The sequence below is a fragment of the Cololabis saira genome, chromosome 21 (genome assembly GCF_033807715.1).
Source record: "Cololabis saira isolate AMF1-May2022 chromosome 21, fColSai1.1, whole genome shotgun sequence".
Lineage (NCBI taxonomy): Eukaryota > Metazoa > Chordata > Actinopteri > Beloniformes > Belonidae > Cololabis > Cololabis saira.
In genome coordinates this window covers 28,770,140-28,789,272 of record NC_084607.1, presented here as the reverse complement: position 1 = coordinate 28,789,272, position 19,133 = coordinate 28,770,140, and the positions used below count along the sequence as shown (strand labels likewise).

At 42.9% G+C, this 19,133-nt stretch overlaps 1 protein-coding gene across 1 annotated transcript in view; it reads right to left on the bottom strand.

Annotated features, from left to right (window-relative positions):
* The window catches only part of LOC133422717 (glutamate receptor ionotropic, NMDA 2B-like), a 153,962-nt gene that overhangs the window by 111,775 nt on the left and 23,054 nt on the right, over positions 1-19,133 (bottom strand). The window contains exon 3 of the mRNA XM_061712766.1: positions 2,304-2,939. Within this exon, the coding sequence (XP_061568750.1) occupies positions 2,304-2,915 (612 nt within the window). The 5' untranslated portion in view covers positions 2,916-2,939. The remainder of the gene's footprint in view (positions 1-2,303; positions 2,940-19,133) is intronic.

Genomic DNA, 19,133 nt, shown 5'->3' with positions numbered 1-19,133 from the left:
TGCTTGTCACTGCACTTCATTTCTCTGCTGGTACAAGATCCTGCTGACATCAGAGGCTCAGCAGACGGACCCAAGGGGGACAACGTGGATATAAAGATGGCAGAGTTAAGCCTGAGGCTCTATATGATGCAAGTCACATGACCCACGTTCAGTTAACACTTGACTGTAGGTGTGGTGGACGCACAAGGCTGGCACTGCCACGATTTGACTGACTGATTGCCACTTATAAACGTTTTTGAAATTGGTAAAAATTGGTGGGAAGGAGCACAACCAGGGTGGAGCAAATCATTTAACAATGGATCATATAACCTTATTTAAGATGAACGACAGTCAAAACTAGACATGTGAGACCTCCCTGAAATCTCGAATCAAAGATCAACCAGCAAAAACCAACAGTGGAGGAAACTGAATGTCTGTAAATCTTTGAATTTCTGCATGAGTAGTCACATTTTTCCCGAACTGGCTATTTTTTCTTTTTTTTCAGTTCTTTTAGATTTATACAGAACGCACAAATTGAATGAGCTGACGTTATGAATGTCCAAATCCAGATCCCAGGCAGACATAGATAAAGCAGCAGCAGATTGCTTTATCCCATTAGGCAAGGCCTGGTAAACAGGCAGAGATCTAGTCCTCCGTCCCGGTGCAATCTCCAGCTGATCCTGTCACTGGCATGAGCTCAGTTGGCAGTTTATGCTCCAAGTCAGCCACCGCAGCTTCACATGCCTGTGTCTTTCTGCACGCACACTTAATATGGGAAGAGTATGGCGGTGCAGGAACAGCTCAGAAAAATGTCACTCAAGTCAGCTTTATCTCTCTGTTTTGTGCTTTGAAAAAAATAAAAGTCCCCCCTTTCACACACAGAAAGTGTATACAATTAAGTAGTGCTGGGCGGTATACCGGTCCATACCGAATACCGGTGTTTATTTTTCTTATGATATGGGCCGCTGGACAGTGTTCCCCTACCACTGTATGGGCCTGGCGGGGTATATTATTATACATTATGTATATGTATAAAAAAAAAAAATCAATGATCATTTACGTTTAGGAGCGGCTCTGCAGCGCTGTTCTGCAACGGGAGTCAACCTGCTTCGTTGCCTAGTAAAGCCTGAATTATGGTTCGGCGTTAAATCGACGTAGAGCCTACGCCGTAGGCTACGGCGTAGGGTACGCGGTGACGTGCACCGTACGGCCGCTCGCTGCGTACCCTACCCCGTAGGCTCTGCGTTGGTGTAACGCAGAACCATAAATCAGCCTTAACGATGCGAGTCCCGCTGCTGAGAGCGCGGGCATATTATTATACATTATGGGATGTATAGAGTTTGTAGCTAGCCAACTATGGCGCCGGCCAAAAAAAGAAAAAATATCGCGGGCGACAGACAACATGATATAAAGAAATGTTTCTGCCAGGTACGTGTGTTTGTGTTTGTGTTTGCATGTGACGCTGCAGGGAAGCATGAAGGAAAACACAGCCCGACGACACACCATGCGTCCGCGGGGTCCTAGCGCCAGGCACACGTCAGGCCATGCAAACCTGTATTTATACTAGTGTGGACATTAATGATTTTCCACAATATTTCCTCCTCATGACAGTAAAATAGGCCATTCTAAGCCAATTTACTGCAGCATTATTTCCAAATAATTAGAAAATGTGGTTAACACCCAGTTGTGCATCAAAAAAAAATACAGTGATATACCGTGAAACCGATATAATTTTGAAAAATACCGTGATATACATTTTTTTTTTCATACCGCCCAGCACTACAATTAAGGGTACTTGTGTTTTAAATACTATATTTTTGAACCATCATTGTGAAGGGGAAGGTAAGGGACACTGAATCTAACAAAAGTATGAAGCACAAGCAGATCCCATTAACGTTTTGGAAAACTCAATAAGCAAATATCGGTATTGTGTGCGTAAATAATGTAGGTAAACTAATCTGTTGCTGATTGAAGTGAGCACTGTATAGTGATGTAATCAAACCCATGACTGGCAGCAAGCTATGGCTAATCGAAATTACATCCACCTGAGGTTTCAGGCTGGAGGACAGATATGCCATCTACATTTGATATCCAATTATAAGGTTGTGAATTAAAATGGAGATGTAAGTATTGTTTTGCATCTTGTGACTTCAGTAAGTACTCTACATTTCTCATTACTGAGCCATTTTCGAGCCAGTGTCTCTAAAGTGAGGCTCTCTTAATATTCTCACACTCAAAACACCTGCACATACTTCCTCAACCAGGTGCTGTTGCAGTAAAAATGCCTTGGTTTTTTGTTTGGTTTATGGGTGGGAGTTTCCTACCTTTGCAGCCATGATCATGGAAGAGCCCCCGCGGACACCGAGGATGGGGATATGGGTTTGGGCTGAAATGAAGTCCAGGATCTGAGCGATGGCCTCCTGGTCAGTGTCGTCTCCAAACACCACACCCTGCAGCCAGTGCTCCGTCATTAAGTCACAGATGCTCTTGATGATGCTTTTGGGGTCGGTCTCGTTCATGGTCAGCACCTCCACGTTGGGCGCCAAGTGAAGGAAGTCCTCCTTCTCTCGGCCCCCCGCCAGCGCCATCTCGCTGGAGTTGCCCACCAGGACTACAGCGATGCTGAGGCCTCGCAAAATGTTGGGTAGGGCCAAGTGGTGCGGAGGGGGCTGGGGGATGGGCATGTAATGGCCGCCACCGCCTCCCCCGCCCTTCTCTCTCCGTGAGTGGCAGGCCGGGGGTAGATGGAGAAGGCAGAGCAGCAGGAACACTAGGGGCAGGCAGAGGGACGTGCCTGTGCGCCGGTGAAGTGATGAAGGCGTGGGTGGGTGTAGGGTTCGAGCTTGTTCCTGTTCCCGGGCAACCACGTGGGCGGAGAAGCATGCCCCAGCATCGCTGTGAGGGAGGGACAGGCTGAGGCCTCCGCAAACAGACATGGTGCAGGAATGGGAGACTAATACCTGTACAGGCGGAGGAAGTGGGGGGGGAGAACAGGAAGAGATGGGGATAAAAGAGAAGAAGAAGGGGAAAGGCAGAGCAAGAAAGCGAGGGAGACAAAGAGAGAATAGAAGTTAAGATACAAGACCAGCACCAGCTTAATACATGACACATGAATCGGTATATCCAATGAGAGGACTTGTTGTTTAAAAGGAGTCTTTAAAGGAGCATGAGGCTCCTTTTAAGAAATGAGACTCTATAGCGCCACCCTTCACCACGACGGCCGTCGGGGGTACTGCAGTCAACAGCGAAGCCGGTGTGGGTACCAGATTGTATCGGGCTGCAATATTTTCCCCGGAAGTGTGCATTTTTTCCCCGCGATGGTATTTTTTTGCCATGTTAAGCTAGGAAGGCAGTTTTGCACCATGTCTTCACATTCAAAACATCTTTTTTGGCAATTGCGGATTAATCAGTGAGCGCTTAGTTGACGTTACAGTTTTTTAATTATATTTATATAATGTATTATGACTATTTTGCTTAGACATTTACAGATTCAACAATGAGAACATATAGAGACATACACTTCTACAGTATAGGGTAAACAATCTTTTGCTTGCTGCATAGCAGTAAGCAGTTAAATATTTTGATCTTAATAGACATTTTAAATTATCGATTTGCTTTATTACATTTATTAATCATCACGTACGGAAGCCAATCACAAGACGGAACGTCATCACGTACGGTCAAAAGCCGCACCGACACCGGCACGGGAGAACGGGGAGAACGGGCATGCAGCGTCATTTGACGTCACATCCGCAGGACAGCGCGGGAAATTCGGCCCCACAATTGCAGCACATTTTGCAGCACACAGCCTGTTCAAGGCAACGGAGAGATACACTAGAGGGCTCATTCTTTTGGGTTTGGAACGCTTCATCTGACATTATTACTAGAAAACTTAAAACATATACGAATTTTTTTCATAAATCCTGCCTCAATCCTGCCTCATGCTCCTTTGAACGCACACAATGACACATAAATGACATTTGTACACACACACAAATACATGGTTTATAAACACTCTCACGTGAATGCATAATTTATGAAGAATGTTATAAAACCGCATTACAGCACACCTTAACAGAAGGACAGAACAGGAGAGCATGATGGAAAATTAAGGAAGCACCACAGGGAAGGAAAGAGGAAAGAAAGTAGCGAGTGAATGCAAATGAGGAAAAGATTACTCCAACTCGGGCTGACTGACAAACTGTCTGCAGCGAGATGACCGACGCAGCAACCCGGGATACAGACAAACTGGCTGACGCCGAAATTGATTAAGTGATTGACGGCGGAGGAACTCTTGACAAGTTTCAAAGCTTTGATATGATACCCCCGCTCCTCCCTCAGCCCCCTTTGGCCTACTTTAACACTCGCAGTCATTTGCTGTCTGTCTGGACCTCATTCCTCCCACCTCCCTCCCGTGTTCTGCTTGACCATGTCTTTTTTGCTCGTTCTCCCTCTTTTCAGTGTTTATTTATAGAGCTTTTCATTAATGAGGATGAAGAATTGTGAGAGAACCACGTGAGCCGGTGAAAAGGGGAAAATGAACAAAGCCCATCGGAGGAAAAAGACGTTGGCAGCGAAACATGTAAGACAAAGAAATGTGTTTACATCCGACTGAGTGGGACGTCATCGTCAGCATATAGTATACCAGGGATGCTGGGTGCGTAGCTGCTTACAAACTTGTGTGGTGCATTGTGGGTACATCTACATGACTGCCGTTTACAAGGCAGGATGGAAGGTACAATGATGAACAAAAACATTAAAACAATATCTGCCCCACAAAGCTGACAGTCAATATGAAAAGAAATGACAGAGAGGAGGCAAAAGCAAGCAGAAGATTGAAAGAGGGATAAAGGGATGCATGCGTAGATGACAGAGCATCTTCTATTGGGAAAACTAATTGCTGGCGGTTCGTCAGCTCTAATTACAGGTCCCTGTGTTAATAGTCAACTGCACAGCACTCTGCAGGAAGGATCGGGAGGTGGGAGGCGAGGAAGGAGGGAAAGATGATAAGAGGCATGTGGATACATCGTGGTGACAGGGGGATGAGGGAAGAAAATGAGAGAGAAAACTACAGAAGAAACAAGCATAAGAGGAGAGAAAATTAGAGAGAGAGCGAGTGACAGGAGAAGAGGGAGAACAAGAAGGACAGATCGGTGGAACGAGAGTTACAGAGTGAGATAGAGTCAGAAAGAGAAAGAGATGCCCTCTTTGAATCTGGACTTCTCTGGCAGCACTCTGTTTCCATGGCAACAATTAAAATAGGCCTCAATGTGCACATGTAGAGACACAGTTGATGGACACGGAGATATACACATATGCACCAGCGTACTCACATATTTCATAATAAGCATCGATCATGCAAATGCAGCAATGTGCTGCAGAGCAGGCTCACTCTGCTGTGCACGGTTAAAAGGGGGGTGTTTTAAAACAAAAGGTCCTCTCACACCAAGATTCACATGGAAACCTCAGATACAGTTTACATACCAACACGCAGGTGTAGGAACATGCTGTTTTCAAAGCATCCACTAAAACCAAATTTAGAATCTTACTCGTTTACTCCCTTTCACACACAGTACCCTGCAGCTGCACACACACACACACACACACACACTCAACAGACTCACACCCCCCCAGGGTACAGATTATATTAGTCAAAGCACTGTGTAACTTCAATGATCATTCAGAATGATGAGGCCATTAAAAAGTCCCACAGTGAGTCGAAGCATTCCTGATGAAGAAACACAAAAGGCGTGTATTAAACCGAACATTGCACAAGTGAAGCTATGACACTAAATGACCTATTTTCTCATTAGTTTGCCCTCCCGTTTGCTCCATTACCTACACAGTTGACATGGCAGCCAGACGCGTTACAGGAGCATGAACCACAGACACACCCCACCTCGTCTCGTCCTCACTGCTCAAACATTCGCACGGAATCTGCTGAACAGTTTTATTCCTCTTTTATTTACAATAATTCCAGGTGTTGTTGTAAAAACAAGTTTTATTCCAGCATTATGGGCAACAGTGTAGTAAGCCCCCGTAAAAGCAAACTATACAACAGCACAGATGGAAGTCAGTCGCGTCCCACTATGCAAGATACTGTGGTCAGTTAGACGATGGAAAGTGTTCACATTGTGCATACTTTATAAGGCATTTTTGGTAAAAAAAACGGCACATATAATCGGTGGAACATGCAGCTTTGAAATTTCTTGTCTATAAATGGAGATGCTTTATGCTTTTCACTAGCAAATGTGCATCAGCTGCACATTTTGAATGGCGGGTGACATTTAAGTTAAAGCAAGGCAAATTAACCTTTATATCCTTTAGCTCAGGAGTGAAGGTGAAGCACTACAAGATGTACTCTTGTGCAGTCTCTTGTCGTGTCACTCCCTCCTTTTCCCTTCTGATTTTATTAAGTGTCTTAGTCGCCTCTGCTAGGATGTCCACTCCGAGCTACAGCGCCATCGCTGCTGATGTGTGATATAGTAGCTTGAAGTGTTGCACACTTGTCCCAAGAGATGACCAGGACGGGGGTCCAAAAGCTACTTTATGTTTGGACCACTTTGCACAAATTGTACCAAATAAAACAGTATATCAGATATCAGGGGCCGTGGTGGAATCAGGCTGATAGTGACATGAAGAACAGTCTACTGCCGCCGCTGAGAACCACGTTACATTCGGTTACCGTAGCAACTGGCACTGCACTGGCAGCAGCTAAAACTACATTTGGAAATCTGAAGTGATCATTTTTATGGAAAATTCTCATACAAATTCAAGTTAGTATGTTAAAAAGTAGAAATTCACGTGCACCATAAGACATCAAAACTCCACATGACATGGGAAGAAACCTTTTCTGCATCATGTCCCGTATGAAGTGCATGTTCTCTCATCTGTCAAACTAGCATTCTGCTGAGGGAAAAAAAACAATAAATGTAGTAGGGATGTTTTTTAAATTATCTATTCATAAAAACTACAAAATCAACTTCTCTGCCAGAAATGAGTTGAGGAAGGAAAGATGAGGGGAACTGCAGCCACAGTGGACCAGACATTGGCTACTTTCCACGCAGCCAAATTCAAAGGCAATGGCATCTTTATTCTGAATGGGTCGCACCATCATTAAACACGAGGTTGAGATGGACAAATGAAAAAGCCAGTTTAAAACAGAAGACTCATTGTTTCAGCGTTTTAGAAACAACCCCTTAAATAAAATCTGCAATCAAAGCTGTTCAGTTAAGAAGTGCAGTTACGTGGCGCTGTGAAGTAGTGCCTGATGATTTGTTGCAACTGAAGGACAAATGAGACAGAGAGTAGCTCTCTCTGGAGCTAGCTGCGTCTGCAGTTGTACTATAAAGAATAATAGTGTATTTTTATAACTATCCTGATCAAAGAAATGACAGAAAAACAGAACTGGAGACGTTCATTTGCAAGGAAGACAATATTTTCCAGGACTTTGGGTTTTAAGGAAAAGAATTGGTCATTGGTATTTTATCCAGAAAGTAGGAAAAAATACAAAATGTTCAAAAGAAAGTTAAGAAAACATCCAGAGTTTTCATAACGCTCAAATACTTCTTACAAAATATAAATAATCAAATAATTCACAGCATCAAAACTCATCTGTCCAGTCTCTAAACAATAACGGCAACAATTTCTCGAGGACATTTCATTAAATTCAAACTCAATACACCTCACACAGAGTTATGCACTTTTCAAATATAGTTCACACACAAAGCCTGAAAAAACTAGCAGTACAAGCAACACAAAAGAAAAACAAATTAAACTATAGGTGAAATGCAGAATCTCATTCAATAAAGCATACGCCCTACCCCTGCACATGGTAACAAAAACCCTTAAATCATATGTATAAGTAGACTGCGACTGAAAACTCTGGAGGTTACCCTGGAGAGTCAGGTTTCATTCTTTACAGAGACTTTTTTTTTTGTTTTCTTCTCACAATGTGGTTATACTCAGACAACTGCATGGCTTGTGCTAAGAATAGAAGGGGTTCGGTTCAAAATACAAGCTTTGCCAGTGTCGAGTCTGCACACTGGAAAGACAGCACAAGAGATAAAACCAGGCACATTGAAATGTGACACCAAGTCGCTATGATAAAATAGGTATAGGTAGCGCGAGAGAAGTGAGACCAGGCTGCCGTGTTTATGGAGGCTGGGTGGACGGTCCTGCTGGGGTGGATGCTGCTGCGGTCAGGAGTGTTACTACGGTGTGAGAGCGCCTGGTCAGCAGCAAGCGTTAAGGTCACTAGGAACTGTCAAAGTAAAATCCAAACAAACGCCTGATCGCCTGTGAGAGGTTTTATGTTGTGGCATATTAGTGTATATATCCACGTTTGCACTAGAAAGTCATAAATAATGCAGCAGGATCAAGGAGCAGGCGGTTCCACTGCCTCTGTGACTCTTACTGACCATGTGCAGCATGGCATCGGCCAGTTAGGTTATAAGACACGGTTTCAGGTATTTATGTACATAAAACAAGCAAGCAAACAGTTATTGAATAAGCGCATATAGATAATAAAGACAGCAATGGTAATTACCGGACGACGAAGTCAACATGGATCACACTGATGGGGCATAACGTTGGCAGAGCAGCGGATAGGAGGCTTGATGTAGACATTACAGCTCTTTAATTGCTTTTCTTTTTTATTCTCCTCAGCAAGCTAAAAACCATGCAACTTTACCTAAGCGGTGGGGGCAGGGGGTGCATGGATTGAGCTTTGCAGGACAGAGGAGGGTGCATGAATGCAAACATGTACGATCATATGAAAACCGGCTCTCCAGTCAATCAGAAACCTGTGTCTGGGTTCACTGGTGGACAAACAAGCAGCATATCGTTTGAGTTGTGTGTTTAATATGTGGGCCTGAACAGCAGCACTCCAGTCCAATCCAGGGCCGCTGCAAGGGGTGTGCGAACCGTGCGACCGCACGGGGCCTCGCGCCCCAAGGGGCCTCGCGCTATGGGCTGTTTTTTTTTTTTTGTTTTTTTTTTCAATTTTTTGTTTTTTTTTCCCCCTTATAAATATCAACAGTCACATTCCATTACAGACCTAAATGTGTACTAGTCTGTGCATATCAATAAATATATGTGCAATGATGCGCGCAGAGCCGGATTAACGCAAAGGCAGAGTAGGCACGTGCCTAGGGCCCGACAGGGGGGGGGGCCCAGACAGAGGGACAAAAAAAAAAAAAAAAAAAAAAAAAAAAATTTTTTTTTTTTTTTTGTCTGCACACATATTAATGGTTGATAACATGCCGGTAAAAACCTAAGGCATATATATATATATGTGCATTATTACTATATTTAGTATACATACATATACGGATACATACGCAGAGGGCCGCCGCAAGGGATGTGCGAACCGTGCGACCGCACGGGCCCTGGCGCCCCAAGGGGCCTGGCGCCCCAAGGGGCCTGGCGCCCCAAGGGCCCTGGCGCTATGGGCCGTTTTTTTTTTTCCCCCAATTTTTTTTTTTTTTTTCCTTATAAATATCAACAGTCACGTTCCATTACAGACCTAAATATGTAATGGTCTGTGCATATCAATAAATATATGTGCAATGATGACGTGTGTCTGTTGTTCAATACAACTGATCAGACCAAGCGCAGACACAAGCTGCTCTGATCCAGACGGGTGGAGTTGGAACAAACTGTCACACAATGTCGAGAGAACGAGACAGATTCAGGAAATTTCCATCAGGGGATGAAAAAAGAAAAAAACTAAAGAAAATGGAAGAGTTTAATGCCTCTCTGAAAGGCACGTTTGATAAATTTGTTACAAAAATCACCGATCCGCCCGGGTCTCAAGCAGCCATGGGGCCCCGCGTCGTGGCAAGCCCAGATTATGATGAGGCAGGGGAAGGTATCCAGTATTTTGCTAATTGGAGAGTTAAAATTGCGCATATAGACACCCGATCTGACCCGAAAAACCCAAAAATTTTGCGAGGGCCCCCCTGGCCATTTCACACAGGGCCTCGCAAATCTCCCAAACGGCTGTGCATACGCATACACATACATACATATACACATACAGACATACATACTACAGCACACTTTGTCTTACTGCAAATTTTATTGGTCTTTGTAGATTTTACTCTTTATTTAACTATTCAATTTAATCAACACATTTAATTAAGATTTTCTGCAAAATGCTCACAATCGATAAGATAAGGATAATTTAATAGCATTTAATAGAGCATTGTAATAACGTATAAATAATAAAAATCTAAAAATAGTCTGATAGACTGTTTAATATACAACACATGACTTATTTTGGAATACAAAGAACCAACTTGACTATGACTATGCTATGTAAAATGTGAATTAACTTTTATTAGTAACTTTGGTAAGTTTAAGATTTCATAAATAACATCGATGGAGGGGGGCCCAAAAATCACAGTCTGCCTAGTGTAGTCCATTTATTTAATCCGGCTCTGGATGCGCGTGTCTGTTGTTCAACACAACTGCGTCAGACCAAGCGCAGACACAAGCTGCTCTGATCCAGACGGGTGGAGTTGGAACAAACTGTCACACAATGTCGAGAGAACGAGACAAATTCAAAAAAATCCCCGATCCGACCGGGTCTCAAGCAGCCGTGGGGCCCCGCGTCGAGGCAAGCCATATGATGATGAGGCAGGGGAAGGTATCCAGTATTTTGCTAATTGGATGGTTAAAATTGCGCATATAGACACCGGATCCGACCCGAAAAACCCAAAAATCTCGCGAGGGCCCCCCCCAGCCATTTCGCACATCGCAAATCTCCCAGACGGCTCTGGTCCAATCCCAACATATTCTGCTCTCGGTGGGATTAATCTACACAGGATAGGAAGCTCTGCTGCCAGAAACGGTTTGTGCACTTGTGTCCAGTATAAATGTGCCAATAGTTGATGAATTTTAGGTTGACGTGCTGTGATCGGATTGAACTGAATTTGAAATTAAACTGAATTAAACTTGAATTGAATAATAGTATAAGTGAGTGAGATAATGAATGAATGAATGAATGAATGAATGAATGAATGAATGAATGAATGAATGAATGAATGAATGAATGAATGAATGAATGAATGAATGAATGAATGAATGAATGAAAACACCCGACAGAAAGAGCATTGCTGAAGAAGGCTTTGACTGAGGACATTATATTTTCTAGAAGGGGTTTTAAATTGTGTTGAACAACTTTTTCTACATTTTTCTTTGCATAATCAGCTCTTTTGGCCCGATAACAGTCCACAGCACAGTTTAGTTTCCTTGAGTTGCTGGCTGAAATGCTGCTCCTCTAATAGATGTCTGCAAAGAAAATTGCTCTCTCTTAAACAGGCGTATAAAAGATATACAGCATTTTACTGCAAGAAAATAAGGTTCCTCGAAAAGAACGGTCTGCCCGGTCCCATTTTGTAAAAAAGCCTCAGAGTAGCATACGCGGTTCAAAGTCCAAGTGAACACCCAGGTTTCTGTATTTCTCTACCACCTCCATCTGTTCTCCAAGGATATAACAAGTGGTTCCCTCTGGTCCTCCTGAAATCCCAGATCATCTTCTTGATCTTGTTTACATGCCAGATTGCTTTGTGGTATTGCCATGATCTCTCCTCACAGTGCTACCTGGCTTGTGTGGATGAGAGTGGCCTCACTGAAGCAGGTCGATGATTCCATCTTCAACACCAACTCAAGGACGGTAATTAACGGCTGTGGGTTCTGAAAAGCACCTGCTTGCTTAGGTAGATCAATATCAGTCTCTCCAGGATGTGAGATGTTAGGACAACCGGCCCCCAGGGGTTTGCTCTCCCCAATACATCTTAGAGTTGACATTTATGGGTTTTTGTTGTTTGTTTTTTTTTTACCCCCCAAAAAATCCCAGCAGAAATATGTAACTAATTCAATAGTGTTTAACCATGAATTCTGTGGCGACGACACGTGACGATATAAAATATTTTTTCACTCTGTGAAGGCATCTTGAGACGGCGAGCCCCTGCTGCCCCGGGGATGCGACCGGGCCACGGTGCGGGTCACTCTGCTGCATATTGATGAAGGGGGAAAAAAATCAGCTGGACACTAGAACTGCTGCCAAACTGTGATATGTGAGGTTATGAAAGAAATGTTGGTCTGATGAGCGAACTTATGCAGAGCTCTGATAAATATTCATGCAAGACTGTCTGTGCAGTCTGCTGTGGAGGTGGAAGGTGGTGTGCGTGTGTGATTATGTGTTTGGGCATTTGTCTGTACACGGTGTTCTGATGCAGCTGCTCACCACCACCACCACCAACACCCCTTCACCAGAACACCAGCCAGACTGTACAGTCACATGCTTGCTGAGACTCGAGGGGTCTCTTTTTCCAGAAAAGGGGACTGGGGTAAAACCCACCAACACCCTACCCCCACCACTTTTTTATTTATTTTTTTTATGTTTTTCCTTCTCCATTTTATTATTTTGTTTCTGCACAATTCTTCCTCTCAATCCTCCCACGTATCTGTCCTTTGCGCTAGCAGTCTCTCATCACCCTCTTCTCATTATGTGGTAAGTGTCAGGTTTGTCGATAGCATTATTTGCATGAAAACTAGAGGACAAAGGCGACTGACGATTTTTCATACTTATTGCCTTGTTTGATATTTAGGAAGACAGCAGAAGATGGCACAGAAAGACTATCTCCCCATATAAAGGTATCTCGATGACTTTGCACATCTATAGTGCATGTACATTACCTTAAGTGCCAAGTCAGGCATGCTGCAGCGGCTTCATTTCTCCTTATAATTGAAATAAGAATGACAGGGCTCTGATGTCTGAAGTTGCGGCGGCAGAATAAGTACCGAGTGTTATGTCAAACCCACACACACTCGAGGCTTCTTACAAGTGCAATTTCTTACCACTGCTAGCTTATGATTTCATTATAAGAAATTAAAAATGAGGAGCAACATCATTCTTATTTGGTTTTTTAGAAAAAATAATAATAATAATAATAGTTGTTTTTTTGTCAGATATAGTGATGTGATGCTTTGGTAGCATATTGTGTGTATGTGTGTATTTTTTGTGAAGTCTAAACCCTCAGCAACATCTTGCACTGACCCACAGAACTGCGAGCAGGTGATGAAAGAAAACGTTGCCCGGACAACCTTTTTGACCAGAGAGTAGCGAGACATGGGGGCGGCTGATCTCACACACACACACACGCACGCACACACACACACACGCACGCACACACACACACACACACACACACACACACACACACACACACACACACACACACACACACACACACACTCACATTTACAAGTTCTGGCACCATGCTGGGTGGGAGAAAGGAAATAGGATACCCGAGTCCCAGCTGAAACTGTTGTTTGTTCATTCAAGTCCACATCTAAAAATAGTTTGCAAGAAGCAAAGAATTGATGTTAATGTTATGTTATGGTATTTATGTTATGTTTAACATATATCGACATACTTACACTATGTTTTACTATATTAGATCATGTATGTAGGATTTTTATGTCAGGACATAAACCTCCCTTTGCAAAAGGTCTATGATTCCACCTTGGCACATTTTTAAAATGTTCTTTTTTTAAATGTATCTATGGATTGAACTTGTGCATGCGTGTGACCTGGGGGACAGTCTCTTGCAGCTTGTTAGATCCCTGCTCTGGGCCTGTTACATTCATAGCAAGCAGGAGGAGTCCTGTGTGTGCAAACTGATTTCCCTCCGCAGAATCAAACACAGTCTATTCAGAGAGCCTTTCCATGTAATGTTCAGCTGTTTCTGAGGACATGGTGCGGTGAGTTTTTAACGGTGAATCTCCACCTCCTTTGGCATCGGTGACAGACCCCAGCGAATAGATTCATCATAGCCACGCGTCATTTTCCAATTCATACCGGCAGAAGACTGATGAGTACATATGTTGCTAACGCATTTGCAAACTAAAACTGAAATTTTACTCCTGTGTTTGACCAATTTGTGATGAGATATGGCGCAAGTATTAAGAGATGTTAAATCAGCTGTTAGATCTGACCGTGCAATGCTACAATAACGAGCACTACATGCTCACATCTAACAGTCTGTGATGTATTTATAAAACCATACTTAAATGCATCATAATTCCCAAAAGAACATCCTTAAAGCTAAATGAAAGGCTGAAGTGGATCTATACTCACTGGCACAAAGCCAAAGTTTTCATAGACATCATGCATTAGATGTAATGTAATTTAAGCCCCTGGACAAATCATGCTGCCTTCCCTCAATTACAAGCCAGCATGAAGTGGCTTTTCTTAACAAATTGATGAAGCTATGATGATATAAATTGCAGTTGGTCTGCAGCCAAAGTCATCTTGACAGTGTGCGGGAAGATCTTCTAAATGTTAAACCAAAGAATAATTTTAAAACTCAAAAAAGCCTGCTGGACAAACAAGCACCTGAGTGTGTTTAAGCCTCCACTGCAGATAATCATGTGATTTGATCAGCGATTCTCTCTGTAGAGCCTTTACGAACTAAAGTGTACACAAACTACCTCTCAAAATATGCTTCTGTGACCTTTAACAGGGCACACAAGTTTGCATTGCGCATGTTTTGATGATATTATACACTCCTCTTTCTCCAGGTGCTCTTTGCTATCATAAAAGAGCTATTCATGCCGGCTTTCTTAAAGATTTGTGTCTTGTTAAATCCCCTTTAAACTATGCTGGAACAGTTCTTGCTTGTTGGCAAACCATTTCTGGATTATACGCTTAATTGAATTCTTCCAAGTGTAATTGGCCCAACTAAAAAATTACTACACCCTGGTTATTGTTTATATAAATTGTTTTATTTTAATCTGGTTTGTGATTAAGTTAATTGAGATTCACTCTGCAGTTACCGTATTTTCTACACTATAAGGCACACCTGAAAGCCTTTCATTTTCCCAAAAAAACGGCATACACCTTATCAGTGGCGGAGCGTGGGACTCAGTACAGAGGGGGCGGAGCATTCTCGATGGGCCCTTATGATAGTCATTTTAACGTTCAACAACACCTCATCCTACCCATCAAACCACATTTATTCTCACTCTTATTGAGTCAAGCAAGCCTATAGGCCTATGCTGCAGAAAGCAGAGTAAAGTCACAAACTTGTTCAAAAGAACACACACACACACACACACACACACACACACACACACACACACACACACACACACACAGGCCTGACAGCTGTCAATCACATGGCGATGAAAACTCAGATAGTCACGGACTGACTCAGTTCCATCTTTGATACAGCTTAAATACAAAAAAAAACATAACTGGTCTAAAATTACACAATCTACTTAGATAGATATAGACACAGCGGTCTATAACATCATTTCTGAGCTTTATAACAGAGAATAGACTCGGCGGTCTAGTTGACAACAACACAAACATTCAAATAGGCAGGTGGTCAAGAATACCACAACATTCTGATAAAGACATTATTTATGAAAGTTACACTGACTCACCAATGGTAGTTGACTCTTCCATAAAACTTTGTACATGCTTAGTCCTCTTTTAAAGTTTAGCGCTCATCTCCTTCATCTCCTGCCGAGTCAGCAAATTGGCTGAAACTGTTAAGGCTGATTTATGGTTCCGCGTTACACCAACGCAGAGCTTACGGCGTAGGGTACGCGGTGATGCGCACGTACGTAGCGCGTCGCTGCGTACCCTACGCCGTACCCTACGCCGTACCCTACGCCGTACACTACGGCGTAGGCTCTGCGTCGACTTAACGCGGAACCATAATTCAGGCCTTACAGCCTATCAGCGTTGGCTCACAGCCGCGATGCGTTCAGGACAGTTGTAAAGTAAGAATTAGCCTACACTGGCCGCACAATGCACATTTTAACATAATTATAGCCTACAATTTACGATTATAAATGAACGTATCACACAAAACGGGGCCCTATCATTGGGCCCTATGAGCTTGTGGGCCCGTTGGCGACCGCCCCCTTGCCCCCCTCTGGCTCCGCTACAGCACCTTATAATGCGGTGTGCCTTATGGTGTGGAAAATACGGTACTTGTACGCACCAACTGTAACGTGAAAAGGTCACTACATGGATTTTATTGTCGAGTTTTTTTTACATATTTGGTAAAACCATCTGTTCCTGGACATAGTAATGGTATGTCTGATCACAGCCCATCCATCCATCCATTTTCTATACCCGCTTTATCCTTTCCAGGGTCACCGGGGGTCTGCTGGAGCCTATCCCAGCTCATTACAGGCGAGAGGCAGGAGTTCACCTGGACAGGTCACCAGTCCATCACAGGGCCACATAGATACAAACAACCAGACACACTCACACCTACGGGCAATTTAGAATCACCAATGAACCCACCATGCATGTTTTTAGGCTGTGGGAGGAAGACAGACGGTGCGTCCGAAATGCCATACTAAAAAGTATATAATAAAAAGTATACTTAAGGTCGGCACACTTTTGAGTAAATATCAGTAGTATGCATTAATTCGGACGTACTATTAAGAGCGCACACGTCACTTCCTGCCGTTGGGAGGAAGTGAAATGTCACAGCAGCGGTAGCAGCGCTCCGCTCTTTCCCGTTTATTCTGGCCGAAACAAGATGGCATTATATAATATTATTATATACAAATATTATAATATTAATATTATATAATAATATTAATATACTTAATATTATACTTATGACATATACGTATCACTTAGCAACCAAACGCAGCTAGTTTCTGCTCAAGTTTCTGCTCAGCTAGTGTCCATCAATCCACACTAATAAATTTCTCCAGAATGAGTATGGATAGAGCTACTATTGAGTACGTTCTAATGTTTCGGACGCACTAAAATCTTGCATACTCATTTTGCATACTCATTAGGGTGGAAGTATGCAATTTCGGACGCAGCCAGAGTTCCACACAGAAAGACCCCGCCGGGGCAGGGAGTCAAACCGGGAACCTTCTTGCTTTGAGACAACAATGCTAACCACTAAGCCATATCAAAATGTTGATATTTTTTGCTGGACAAAACTAGAACAGGCCTTTATCACAGTAGGAAAGTTTTAATAGTCTTGAATGACTCATCCCAACTTAAAAGCCACTATTTTGGGAATTTGTTGGTATAATTTGAATCATTATGCTGTTAAAAGGCTCACTTCCAGTTCAACCTCATTTTCAAGACCTTTGGCTTAAAAATAAAGGACTATGCTCTTCTCCAAAAGAATCCTGGTCTGCATTATATGAACAACAAACCAAAACAACAGCTAGAGCTCTGACTCATATGTGAGGAGCAAAGCTTGTACAAAATGTTCTGTTTTCTATGTTCACCAGCAAACTAGTTTTGCTTTAATGTTTGTTTTTGACATCTAGTGTCTTTTTGTGGCTTGTCTCCCGTACAGGTAAAATTTGTGCAAATCTGTTGGGGTTTTTTGTTTTGTTGTTGTTTTTATATCAGCCACCAACATTTGTTTGTTTGGTGATACATTTTTTTATACTTGGAAGTTTGTTTTTCGTTGTCTGGTCTTGAGTTTATTTTATTTTCTGGGACAAATTTGCGGTTAGTTACTATATGTGGTCATTCAAAAGTGTTTGCGCGATTTTAAAAGCTATCGGTCGACATTGGATATCAAATACTGATTCAATTTAAGTAACTATGATGCAGAAATGCTTTCCTGGCTTCCAGCAGCTGTATCTTGCCCTGTCCAGGTCACAAATCTGTGTAGGGAGTCCACAAATGGCCCAAGGACGCTCCCACAGGACACGGCACATTGTGAAGGGAAGAGTACGGTGCCACCAGAGCCCCAGACTCCCTCGGCTAATTTACCAGGCAAAGACAGTCACAATGTGAACCATTTACTCATCATTGCTAAATGTACTGTAACAGCTGCTGAATGGGTACAAATGCCTGCAGCTGTCGGATGATGTGCTGGTTCCTCGCTAAGAGAGTCAAAAAACAGGGATAATGCGAGATGAATTCACTCGTCTCCAATCGTCCATCAAGTCAGAGTGAAAGCAGTTGTGTCTAGTCACAGGTGGCGTGTACGTGTGTTTGTCCTGGCTGCCTGTCCTCAAAGGCACGCATCGTCGTCGCTAACCGTCTTACATCGACCCTCAGCTGTTTACTTTCACTTATTAAGTCTCCTAAAGACACAAAGATATTTGGATACTTCAAGACTGACAAATGTGTTTTGACAATACTCAAAGAGATAAGCACTTGGTCTCAGGGGTCTCTCCCAGAGACACATTTCTATTTACACCTAGTCTGCGGCACAGAGGGGACGCTTAATCTTCTCTGCGATTTCCAGCTTCACTGCCAAAATCCCATTCTGGATGTTGTTCTTTTTCCCTCCCTTCATTACTTTTCTCTTCCTTTCCTTCAGCCTCTGTTTATCTCTCCCCTTCTCCCCCTTCAGACGCATTACATCAGCATTAATGCCTGAACCCATGTATCAAAGTGAGAGACTTTTATTGAAGTGTTTGTAAATGGGGAGGCATGCCACTGTTTGCTGAAAGGTAAGATTAATGATGGAATAGCGTAGTTGTGACAGGGTCAAACACACTTATTAATGCATGTGTTCTTTCTTTTCCCGCATGACTGATGAACGTCTTACTCAAATCTTCATGCATGGTTTATTGTTTGCCATGCATGCCATCCATGTAAATGCGTTTTACAGCTACTATGACCACTCTGTACACCTCAGATTTTCTATCAAACTCCTATGAGTCCTCGCATCGGTGTACATGGACCTGTTAACAAATCCAACAGTATGGGAGCAGAGTAGATGATGTTTGCTGCACAAATGCTGCATATCTTTGCTAAGTCTGCGGTGCAGAGTGCAGCTGCATCTCCAGTCATCCATCTGGGCCAGCAGGATCAAAGTCACTGACTCAAAGAAAGAAACTAATAAAGAAGGTTGGATCTGTGCTGAGGTCTGTTCTGATTCCCTAGAGCGGATTGTGCAAAGGAGAACGCTGTAGTTAGAGAACATAATGGATAACAATGTAATGTCTTCAGTTAGGCACTTCTGCAGGTTTGTTACGATGTAAACCAGTACAGAAGATGATCCCGTCCAGCTGCTCTAACCTTCCACTACCTTCTCATACTGACTGACCAGTTTACTGCAACAATTGAATTCCCACTTCTACTGAAAATGACGTTTTGTTGAACTGAAATTAATTGAATATTTTTCAAT